This window comes from Scardinius erythrophthalmus (assembly GCF_964197995.2).
Source record: "Scardinius erythrophthalmus genome assembly, chromosome: 20".
Taxonomy (NCBI): Eukaryota; Metazoa; Chordata; class Actinopteri; order Cypriniformes; family Leuciscidae; genus Scardinius; species Scardinius erythrophthalmus.
The window spans coordinates 35,358,067-35,370,543 of NC_138240.1; the positions used below are offsets into that span (position 1 = coordinate 35,358,067).

The following is a 12,477-nucleotide window of genomic DNA, read 5'->3' on the forward strand; positions in this document are numbered from 1 at the left end:
TTGTCTGCTGCATTTTATTTCAAAGTGTATTTCTTGAGATTTATTTTAAGGCGTGTTTCATATGGTTTTTCATTTTTCATGAAGAAATTAAGTATTTCGCGACTTATTCTTACATTTTATTGTACTTTTGTTTATTGCAACGAATCATGACGTATTTAATCATGTAAATTGTATATGAATGAATTTATTGAGTTTATTCTTTGCTTGTAAGTTGTCAGTGATTGTCTTTCTTTTACTGTCTATGGTGATTGTTCGTTCTAGGCCGCGCGTGTATCTGACGTCATCAATAAGCGCGAGGCAGGAGCAGCATGAGCTGATGTGTGGGATCACGTCTTTGGATCATCAGTGTTGCTCAAATAAATCTTATAATCATGCCGATGAAGGGAAGATTCCCCATACGGAGGACGCTGGAGTATCTGCAGAAAGGAGAAGTTGTGTTTAAGAAATCGGTGAAGATTATGACTGTTAATTATAACACGCATGGAGATCTGAGTGAAGGAGCAAGGTCAGAATAACAACACCAACAACAGCTGACTTTATTAGGCAGAAAGGTCTTACTGGAAGAGTGTTAATCGCTGTCACTGTCAATATATCGGATAAAATACTGTTTGTGTTGTGTGATGTCAGAAGAAGATTAAATATATGAGAATTGAAGATTAAAAACATGAGAGATGTTTCAAAGTCACTCATGTATGTTAAGTATAATGTTAATGTATTTGACAGGAAGTTTGTGTTCTTCAACATTCCTCAAATCCAGTACAAAAACCCCTGGGTTCAGATAATGATGTTCAAAAACACGACTCCATCCCCGTTCCTGCGGTTTTACCTCGGTGAGTGTCTGACTCTCAGGGCTGTGTTCTGATGGGCTTTATCCTCTAACCTCTGACCCTGTGTTCTGATGGGCTCTATCCTCTAACCTCTGACCCTGTGTTCTGATGGGCTTTATCCTCTAACCTCTGACCCTGTGTTCTGATGGGCTCTATCCTCTAACCTCTGACCCTGTGTTCTGATGGGCTCTATCCTCTAACCTCTGACCCTGTGTTCTGATGGGCTCTATCCTCTAACCTCTGACCCTGTGTTCTGATCATGGGCTTTATCCTCTAACCTCTGACCCTGTGTTCTGATGGGCTCTATCCTCTAACCTCTGACCCTGTGTTCTGATCATGGGCTCTATCCTCTAACCTCTGACCCTGTGTTCTGATGGGCTCTATCCTCTAACCTCTGACCCTGTGTTCTGATGGGCTCTATCCTCTAACCTCTGACCCTGTGTTCTGATGGGCTCTATCCTCTAACCTCTGACCCTGTGTTCTGATGGGCTCTATCCTCTAACCTCTGACCCTGTGTTCTGATGGGCTCTATCCTCTAACCTCTGACCCTGTGTTCTGATCATGGGCTTTATCCTCTAACCTCTGACCCTGTGTTCTGATGGGCTCTATCCTCTAACCTCTGACCCTGTGTTCTGATGGGCTTTATCCTCTAACCTCTGACCCTGTGTTCTGATGGGCTCTATCCTCTAACCTCTGACCCTGTGTTCTGATCATGGGCTTTATCCTCTAACCTCTGACCCTGTGTTCTGATGGGCTCTATCCTCTAACCTCTGACCCTGTGTTCTGATCATGGGCTTTATCCTCTAACCTCTGACCCTGTGTTCTGATGGGCTCTATCCTCTAACCTCTGACCCTGTGTTCTGATGGGCTCTATCCTCTAACCTCTGACCCTGTGTTCTGATCATGGGCTTTATCCTCTAACCTCTGACCCTGTGTTCTGATCATGGGCTTTATCCTCTAACCTCTGACCCTGTGTTCTGATGGGCTCTATCCTCTAACCTCTGACCCTGTGTTCTGATGGGCTTTATCCTCTAACCTCTGACCCTGTGTTCTGATGGGCTCTATCCTCTAACCTCTGACCCTGTGTTCTGATGGGCTTTATCCTCTAACCTCTGACCCTGTGTTCTGATGGGCTTTATCCTCTAACCTCTGACCCTGTGTTCTGATGGGCTTTATCCTCTAACCTCTGACCCTGTGTTCTGATGGGCTCTATCCTCTAACCTCTGACCCTGTGTTCTGATGGGCTCTATCCTCTAACCTCTGACCCTGTGTTCTGATGGGCTTTATCCTCTAACCTCTGACCCTGTGTTCTGATCATGGGCTTTATCCTCTAACCTCTGACCCTGTGTTCAGATGATGGGCTCTATCCTCTAACCTCTGACCCTGTGTTCAGATGATGGGCTCTATCCTCTAACCTCTGACCCTGTGTTCTGATGGGCTCTATCCTCTAACCTCTGACCCTGTGTTCTGATGGGCTTTATCCTCTAACCTCTGACCCTGTGTTCTGATCATGGGCTCTATCCTCTAACCTCTGACCCTGTGTTCTGATGGGCTCTATCCTCTAACCTCTGACCCTGTGTTCTGATGGGCTTTATCCTCTAACCTCTGACCCTGTGTTCTGATGGGCTTTATCCTCTAACCTCTGACCCTGTGTTCTGATGGGCTCTATCCTCTAACCTCTGACCCTGTGTTCTGATGGGCTTTATCCTCTAACCTCTGACCCTGTGTTCTGATGGGCTTTATCCTCTAACCTCTGACCCTGTGTTCTGATGGGCTTTATCCTCTAACCTCTGACCCTGTGTTCTGATCATGGGCTCTATCCTCTAACCTCTGACCCTGTGTTCTGATGGGCTCTATCCTCTAACCTCTGACCCTGTGTTCTGATGGGCTTTATCCTCTAACCTCTGACCCTGTGTTCTGATGGGCTTTATCCTCTAACCTCTGACCCTGTGTTCTGATGGGCTTTATCCTCTAACCTCTGACCCTGTGTTCTGATCATGGGCTCTATCCTCTAACCTCTGACCCTGTGTTCTGATGGGCTTTATCCTCTAACCTCTGACCCTGTGTTCTGATCATGGGCTTTATCCTCTAACCTCTGACCCTGTGTTCAGATGATGGGCTCTATCCTCTAACCTCTGACCCTGTGTTCTGATGGGCTCTATCCTCTAACCTCTGACCCTGTGTTCTGATCATGGGCTCTATCCTCTAACCTCTGACCCTGTGTTCAGATGATGGGCTTTATCCTCTAACCTCTGACCCTGTGTTCAGATGATGGGCTTTATCCTCTAACCTCTGACCCTGTGTTCTGATCATGGGCTTTATCCTCTAACCTCTGACCCTGTGTTCTGATGGGCTTTATCCTCTAACCTCTGACCCTGTGTTCTGATCATGGGCTTTATCCTCTAACCTCTGACCCTGTGTTCTGATGGGCTTTATCCTCTAACCTCTGACCCTGTGTTCTGATGGGCTTTATCCTCTAACCTCTGACCCTGTGTTCTGATGGGCTCTATCCTCTAACCTCTGACCCTGTGTTCTGATGGGCTTTATCCTCTAACCTCTGACCCTGTGTTCTGATGGGCTTTATCCTCTAACCTCTGACCCTGTGTTCTGATGGGCTTTATCCTCTAACCTCTGACCCTGTGTTCTGATGGGCTCTATCCTCTAACCTCTGACCCTGTGTTCTGATGGGCTCTATCCTCTAACCTCTGACCCTGTGTTCTGATGGGCTTTATCCTCTAACCTCTGACCCTGTGTTCTGATGGGCTCTATCCTCTAACCTCTGACCCTGTGTTCTGATGGGCTTTATCCTCTAACCTCTGACCCTGTGTTCTGATGGGCTTTATCCTCTAACCTCTGACCCTGTGTTCTGATGGGCTCTATCCTCTAACCTCTGACCCTGTGTTCTGATGGGCTTTATCCTCTAACCTCTGACCCTGTGTTCTGATCATGGGCTTTATCCTCTAACCTCTGACCCTGTGTTCAGATGATGGGCTCTATCCTCTAACCTCTGACCCTGTGTTCAGATGATGGGCTCTATCCTCTAACCTCTGACCCTGTGTTCTGATGGGCTCTATCCTCTAACCTCTGACCCTGTGTTCTGATGGGCTTTATCCTCTAACCTCTGACCCTGTGTTCTGATCATGGGCTCTATCCTCTAACCTCTGACCCTGTGTTCTGATGGGCTCTATCCTCTAACCTCTGACCCTGTGTTCTGATGGGCTTTATCCTCTAACCTCTGACCCTGTGTTCTGATGGGCTTTATCCTCTAACCTCTGACCCTGTGTTCTGATGGGCTCTATCCTCTAACCTCTGACCCTGTGTTCTGATGGGCTTTATCCTCTAACCTCTGACCCTGTGTTCTGATGGGCTTTATCCTCTAACCTCTGACCCTGTGTTCTGATGGGCTTTATCCTCTAACCTCTGACCCTGTGTTCTGATGGGCTCTATCCTCTAACCTCTGACCCTGTGTTCTGATGGGCTTTATCCTCTAACCTCTGACCCTGTGTTCTGATGGGCTTTATCCTCTAACCTCTGACCCTGTGTTCTGATGGGCTCTATCCTCTAACCTCTGACCCTGTGTTCTGATGGGCTTTATCCTCTAACCTCTGACCCTGTGTTCTGATCATGGGCTTTATCCTCTAACCTCTGACCCTGTGTTCAGATGATGGGCTCTATCCTCTAACCTCTGACCCTGTGTTCAGATGATGGGCTCTATCCTCTAACCTCTGACCCTGTGTTCTGATGGGCTCTATCCTCTAACCTCTGACCCTGTGTTCTGATGGGCTTTATCCTCTAACCTCTGACCCTGTGTTCTGATCATGGGCTCTATCCTCTAACCTCTGACCCTGTGTTCTGATGGGCTCTATCCTCTAACCTCTGACCCTGTGTTCTGATCATGGGCTCTATCCTCTAACCTCTGACCCTGTGTTCTGATGGGCTCTATCCTCTAACCTCTGACCCTGTGTTCTGATGGGCTTTATCCTCTAACCTCTGACCCTGTGTTCTGATGGGCTTTATCCTCTAACCTCTGACCCTGTGTTCTGATGGGCTCTATCCTCTAACCTCTGACCCTGTGTTCTGATGGGCTTTATCCTCTAACCTCTGACCCTGTGTTCTGATGGGCTTTATCCTCTAACCTCTGACCCTGTGTTCTGATGGGCTTTATCCTCTAACCTCTGACCCTGTGTTCTGATCATGGGCTCTATCCTCTAACCTCTGACCCTGTGTTCTGATGGGCTCTATCCTCTAACCTCTGACCCTGTGTTCTGATGGGCTTTATCCTCTAACCTCTGACCCTGTGTTCTGATGGGCTTTATCCTCTAACCTCTGACCCTGTGTTCTGATGGGCTTTATCCTCTAACCTCTGACCCTGTGTTCTGATCATGGGCTTTATCCTCTAACCTCTGACCCTGTGTTCAGATGATGGGCTCTATCCTCTAACCTCTGACCCTGTGTTCTGATGGGCTCTATCCTCTAACCTCTGACCCTGTGTTCTGATCATGGGCTCTATCCTCTAACCTCTGACCCTGTGTTCAGATGATGGGCTTTATCCTCTAACCTCTGACCCTGTGTTCAGATGATGGGCTTTATCCTCTAACCTCTGACCCTGTGTTCTGATCATGGGCTTTATCCTCTAACCTCTGACCCTGTGTTCTGATGGGCTTTATCCTCTAACCTCTGACCCTGTGTTCTGATCATGGGCTTTATCCTCTAACCTCTGACCCTGTGTTCTGATGGGCTTTATCCTCTAACCTCTGACCCTGTGTTCTGATGGGCTTTATCCTCTAACCTCTGACCCTGTGTTCTGATGGGCTCTATCCTCTAACCTCTGACCCTGTGTTCTGATGGGCTTTATCCTCTAACCTCTGACCCTGTGTTTTGATGGGCTTTATCCTCTAACCTCTGACCCTGTGTTCTGATGGGCTTTATCCTCTAACCTCTGACCCTGTGTTCTGATGGGCTCTATCCTCTAACCTCTGACCCTGTGTTCTGATGGGCTCTATCCTCTAACCTCTGACCCTGTGTTCTGATGGGCTTTATCCTCTAACCTCTGACCCTGTGTTCTGATGGGCTCTATCCTCTAACCTCTGACCCTGTGTTCTGATGGGCTTTATCCTCTAACCTCTGACCCTGTGTTCTGATGGGCTTTATCCTCTAACCTCTGACCCTGTGTTCTGATGGGCTTCATCCTCTAACCTCTGACCCTGTGTTCTGATGGGCTCTATCCTCTAACCTCTGACCCTGTGTTCTGATGGGCTTTATCCTCTAACCTCTGACCCTGTGTTCTGATGGGCTTTATCCTCTAACCTCTGACCCTGTGTTCTGATGGGCTTTATCCTCTAACCTCTGACCCTGTGTTCTGATGGGCTCTATCCTCTAACCTCTGACCCTGTGTTCTGATGGGCTTTATCCTCTAACCTCTGACCCTGTGTTCTGATGGGCTTTATCCTCTAACCTCTGACCCTGTGTTCTGATGGGCTCTATCCTCTAACCTCTGGCTCTGTGTTCTGATGGGCTCTATCCTCTAACCTCTGACCCTGTGTTCTGATGGGCTTTATCCTCTAACCTCTGACCCTGTGTTCTGATCATGGGCTTTATCCTCTAACCTCTGACCCTGTGTTCTGATGGGCTCTATCCTCTAACCTCTGGCTCTGTGTTCTGATCATGGGCTCTATCCTCTAACCTCTGACCCTGTGTTCTGATGGGCTCTATCCTCTAACCTCTGACCCTGTGTTCTGATCATGGGCTCTATCCTCTAACCTCTGACCCTGTGTTCTGATGGGCTCTATCCTCTAACCTCTGACCCTGTGTTCTGATGGGCTTTATCCTCTAACCTCTGACCCTGTGTTCTGATGGGCTCTATCCTCTAACCTCTGACCCTGTGTTCTGATGGGCTTTATCCTCTAACCTCTGACCCTGTGTTCTGATGGGCTTTATCCTCTAACCTCTGACCCTGTGTTCTGATGGGCTTTATCCTCTAACCTCTGGCTCTGTGTTCTGATCATGGGCTTTATCCTCTAACCTCTGACCCTGTGTTCTGATGGGCTTTATCCTCTAACCTCTGACCCTGTGTTCTGATGGGCTTTATCCTCTAACCTCTGACCCTGTGTTCTGATGGGCTCTATCCTCTAACCTCTGACCCTGTGTTCTGATGGGCTTTATCCTCTAACCTCTGACCCTGTGTTCTGATGGGCTCTATCCTCTAACCTCTGACCCTGTGTTCTGATGGGCTTTATCCTCTAACCTCTGACCCTGTGTTCTGATGGGCTTTATCCTCTAACCTCTGACCCTGTGTTCTGATGGGCTTTATCCTCTAACCTCTGGCTCTGTGTTCTGATCATGGGCTTTATCCTCTAACCTCTGACCCTGTGTTCTGATGGGCTTTATCCTCTAACCTCTGACCCTGTGTTCTGATGGGCTTTATCCTCTAACCTCTGACCCTGTGTTCTGATGGGCTCTATCCTCTAACCTCTGACCCTGTGTTCTGATGGGCTTTATCCTCTAACCTCTGACCCTGTGTTCTGATGGGCTCTATCCTCTAACCTCTGACCCTGTGTTCTGATGGGCTTTATCCTCTAACCTCTGACCCTGTGTTCTGATGGGCTTTATCCTCTAACCTCTGACCCTGTGTTCTGATGGGCTCTATCCTCTAACCTCTGGCTCTGTGTTCTGATGGGCTCTATCCTCTAACCTCTGACCCTGTGTTCTGATGGGCTCTATCCTCTAACCTCTGGCTCTGTGTTCTGATGGGCTTTATCCTCTAACCTCTGGCTCTGTGTTCAGATGATGGAGAGCAGGTGCTGGTGGATGTAGAAGGAAAGCATCATAAAGAAATCACACACCATGTGAAGAAGATCCTTGGCAAGCCGGAGTAAGTAGCGGAGCATGATTGTTCCTTTCAGACTGGGGTGGAATGGGAGGGAATTATTTCAAAATAATAATTCGTTACACCGAACTTTATTATATTAAATATTAATCAAAATTACTTCACACCTTCACAAAATCCACACACCCAACCCAAAATACATGCATTTAACACCCTAAAAATGACATAACATTATTTATAAGTTTATTTGATTCATAGCTTATATAGTGTTTTGACCTCGACAACCCAACTGCATTTTACCGCACACTTGCGACTAACGTTAGTTAACTTACTAAAGAAGGCGCAATCGATTGTTTGCTAAGGGTCGGGACTCCAGAGAGAGAGAGAGAGAGAGAGACAGAGAGACACGCGTGAGAGACAGAGAGACGGAGGGAGAGCAGGGAAAGGAAATGCAGCTGAACGCATACGCTGCGTGTTTTAAATGGTGTAAAAAAAAAAGAATACATAATGTAACGCAATATGTGGCGCACGGTGCGCCACATATTGCGTTACATTATGTATTCTTTTTTTAAAAAAAAAAGATTTTTTTTTTTTAAAAAAAATACATTATGTATTATGTATTCTTTTTTTTTCTATTAGTCTATGTGTGGGAAACACTGGAGTGTCTATTTACACTTGGGGTGTAATTGTTCTTGGTAAAAACTAACCGTACCGTTCTCCATCCACGGTTTGGCATGCATTTGCACCGCGGTTCCTCTTAAATCTGACGACGCATCTATAATATGGTTTATTGAAAAGAACACAGACAGACAGAGTTCGGCTACTGCATGTTTCTGTCGATGGTCACATTTTGGGTTCCCAATACATTACAACAGCGATGATGATCCCCCAAAAAAACGTGGACAAAACAGTCACTCTTTGTAAACTTTGTTCGATGTGAGTGCCGTATGCTCGAACACGACCATCATTCACTGTCTTCACCCAGGTGTTGATAGTGCACAAACGCAGGAGACTGAACTGCACACGCTGCTATCTGCGTTTGAACTAAACTCATTTAAACCTTGCTAAGATATAGGGTTAGTTCAGCCAAAAATGAAAGTTCTGTCAGTAATTACTCTCCCTCATGTTGTTCAACCCCGTCAGACTTTTGTTCGTCTTCGGAACACAAATGAAGATATTTCTGATGAAATCTGAGAGCTGTCTCACTCCTCCATAGGCTTCTCTGTATTTGAAACTTGCCGGCCCAGAAAGTGAGTAAAGACATCGTTAAAATAGTCCAAGTGACTACAGTGGCTCAACCGTAAGTTTATCAAGCGACGAGAATACTTTCTGTGCGCAAAAACAAACAAAAATACCGACTTTATTCAACTCTTCATTTTCTTCTGTGTGTCTCTGAGTGAGTTCATGTAATGTAACAGCGCAGCGCTTCTGGGTTGTACTTCAGAACGGAGGCTCACTATTGGCCGACGCTGGTCATGTATGTGATGCGTGTGATGCTGGCCAATAGTGAGCCTCCGTTCTGACGTACAACCCAGAAGCGCTGCGCTGTTACATTACGTGAACTCACTCAGAGAACATGAGGGAGAGTAATTACTGACAGAACTTTCATTTTTGGGTAAACTAACCCTTTAAACATTCAAGAGCAAATCAGAAGGCACAAATGAGAACTGGCGTGCGCTGTGAGATTTCTCATCTGAAGTGTGTGAATATTGAGTTCTCTTTCAAGTCCTGTACTTCAACAGACTAATTCACACACAAATGATGTCAACACGCCAGTCTTGCTGAGTATCCTAGCAGAGTCGGTTACGTCTTAAGGCGAGGCACGGCAGGCAAAAACATAGTTTATTTTTTTTTTTTTACTGGTCAATTTGGAGATTTTGGGCTATTTGTCTTCAATAACATGTCTCCTTTCAGACTTGTGGTGAAAAAAAGTCAGAAATACACATTTAGGTCTTTATTTTACTACACTGTGTCTGTTTGCGTCGGTAGATTTCTCATAAATTCAACAAAAGTTGACGTTCTTAATCAACATGCTGCGATCGCTGTCTGCTCCCTGTCATCACACACACCGTTAGAAAGCGCTCTCTCTCCTGTACAATGCTGTCAGATCCAAATATGGTAATTTCCTTTTTATCAGCAACCAATCGTGAAAGTAAAAGGGCTGAATGCGCAATCTCATTGGCTGATGATAAATCTTTAAAGCCTGTTTTCTCAAAATGATTTTTCTCTCATTCTCCAAGTCCGACATCTCCACTTCAGTAGCACCGATATACACCAAACCTTCCAGTGTTGTACCTAGTTATATTATGAAGACATTTACAGAGGGATTTGTAAATATATTATTCCTAGCCTGATTTATATAACATTTTACTCCAAAAAACATGGCAAAAATCATTTTTCTAAGGCTATTGACAGTATATTCTGATTTACAGAATAACAAAAGTAGCTATCCATAAATCCCTCTGTAATTTTTTTCCTGTCTAATATGTGAACACCATGAAAAAATAATTTTTAACTTGGCTTTATCCAATACTCAGATTTCGTTTTTTAAAATATATGCAAATTAGTGCATATTTAATTAGATATTGCCTAATTTGCATATTTAAACATTACAGAAAACTTGTAATACATTTTTTTCTCATCTTAATGTAGGTAATCAACTGTGAAAGTTTCATGGTGATATCCGCTAGTTAAAAAATTTACTCTATTCACCTGTAGTGTCTCGCCTTAAGTGAACGAAACAGTTGAGGCGTGTGTCAGTATCAATACGTTGGATCCGTGCATTATATCTTAAAGAGACAGCAGCCTAATTTTCCTGCTACTGTCTGTATTTTTAATGTAAATCAAACAACAAAAGACAAGAAAATCACTCACTGCTCTTGATTTAATAGCTTCTGTAACTTTAATAAGGATTAATCTTTAATTTATACAGTCAAATATGCAGTGTTATTTTACATTTGATTACTTTATTCAATTTCTGTACCTGAAAATATTAGACCTTATTTTTTTTGGATCTTTGCTCTATTGTATGTATTTTGTGCTGTTGCTTGTATTTAGATTATTTGTTCTTATTTTCTTTATATTTATTTGACAGTAGTTATTTTTTCCCTGAACATAGCACATACCGAACAGTACCGTGACCCTAAAACTATCTGAACCCCTAATTTACACTAAGTGCAAGTAGCCCACCTTGTTAGCAGAGGCTGTTTACTCTAACTCCGCCCACTGACGCCTGGTTGGGCCAAACAGACTTACGGAAAACGCTGGATTGTCAACAGTAGCAAATTTGAGTTCAAATCCATCTTTGCCTTTTTCTCATTTTTCTCAGTTATTTTGCTTTATTTCCAGATTCAATCGTACACTCGCTCTTTTGCACTAGATCACGTTCGCACCAAGCGGCAACATTCTGATCTGAAAAATGAAGCCTACCCAGAAGTGCAAAAAACTGCAATACATCGAAAATCCGCTAGGGACAGGTCCCAAAAGGGAGCAAATGTCCATAAGACCCCATGTTAAAATATCCGTTTTCACAGCATAAATTCATGTTTTTACAGGTTGGTCCCATGGACTTTTATTGTATTTTTCGATAGGTTCTGAGTGCCTGACAACTGTGAGGGGGGTGAATTTTTTTTTAACTCGTTAGTTTAGATCGTATTTAGATATAAAATGTATGACAAATAAGGGCGTGGTTAACTTAGATTGACAGCTGATAACGAGCATAGGCTGCGCCGAGTGGAATTCCTGAAATTTGACGCCTCGGCCATGATCTGACACAACACATCATACCACCTCTGTATCCTTTCTGAACACAAGATGGCGCCGCCCATACCCCCCATAAACGGCCTCAAAACCGTTCTTCAGAAAGTCTATGGGTGACGTCACAGATGCTTTGTCCATATTTTTTACAGTCTATGGTTCACACATGCGCACTCTTCAAAAACGACGCTTTAAATCTCTCGACAAACTAAAATACTTAAATGACATTTGTATATATTCTTAATTAAAGATACATATTGTATTGAATGTCAGCTTGCTTATTTTGCTCAGGATAAGGATGTATTTAGTCCACATGTCATGCAAACAAGAAACTCTGCTTCTAAACACAGCTCGAGATCTGTCGCTCCAAACACACACTCTGCGATGCTGTTTTTGAATGTTCGTTAGAATTATAGTTTCGGGAAACACACCCCGATCACACTGACCACAATATAACATGATATATAATGAGATGTAATGTGCCTGTGCTTCTGTCTCTCTGCCCACAGTCACGTTCTTGAAGCTGAAGCTCTGGCTAAAATGGAGTTGTCAAACCCCGCTAACTTCGGGCACAAGAAGTATTTCCTGCGGGAGTGTATGAGTGAAGTGGAGGGTCAAGTTCCTCATCCCGGCCTCGTCCCGCTTCCCAAAGAGATGACGGGCAAATACAGGGCCAAACTGGCTGCGACATCTGACGATTAAAAATGTAACAGTCAATGTGACAAACGCTTTGGAGAAAATCTTAATTAAACTAATGTTTTATCGGTGAGTGGACGTGATTTTGTAAGTTTGACCCATTAGCTAAACTGTGATGGACTATGGAGAGCAGACTTCATTTATAAACGTGCAAATAATGTGTTAAAATAAATACTTTCTGACCACATTTTCTGGCCATAGTTTGTTTACACTCTTGTTTCCGGAAGTCAGTCGCTAGTTCTGGCTTTAAGGACATCATCACACACATTGTTAACGACGGCAAGTGATCATTGGATGATTTTAGAAGTTAAAATCGCATAGAAATATCATGTAGTCTAAAAATATACATATTACACACAAAGTGTTTGTTAC

At 44.4% G+C, this 12,477-nt stretch overlaps 1 protein-coding gene across 1 annotated transcript; it reads left to right on the forward strand.

Moving 5' to 3' along the window:
- The first annotated feature begins 250 nt into the window (after window positions 1–250).
- Window positions 251–12,292, forward strand: mrps25 (mitochondrial ribosomal protein S25). Its single transcript, XM_081348706.1, has 4 exons — window positions 251–505; window positions 724–830; window positions 7,611–7,698; window positions 11,919–12,292. Exons 1-4 carry the CDS (start codon window positions 372–374, stop codon window positions 12,109–12,111), a joined length of 522 nt encoding a protein of 173 aa, XP_081204832.1. The 5' UTR covers window positions 251–371; the 3' UTR covers window positions 12,112–12,292.
- The last annotated feature ends 185 nt before the right edge of the window (window positions 12,293–12,477 follow it).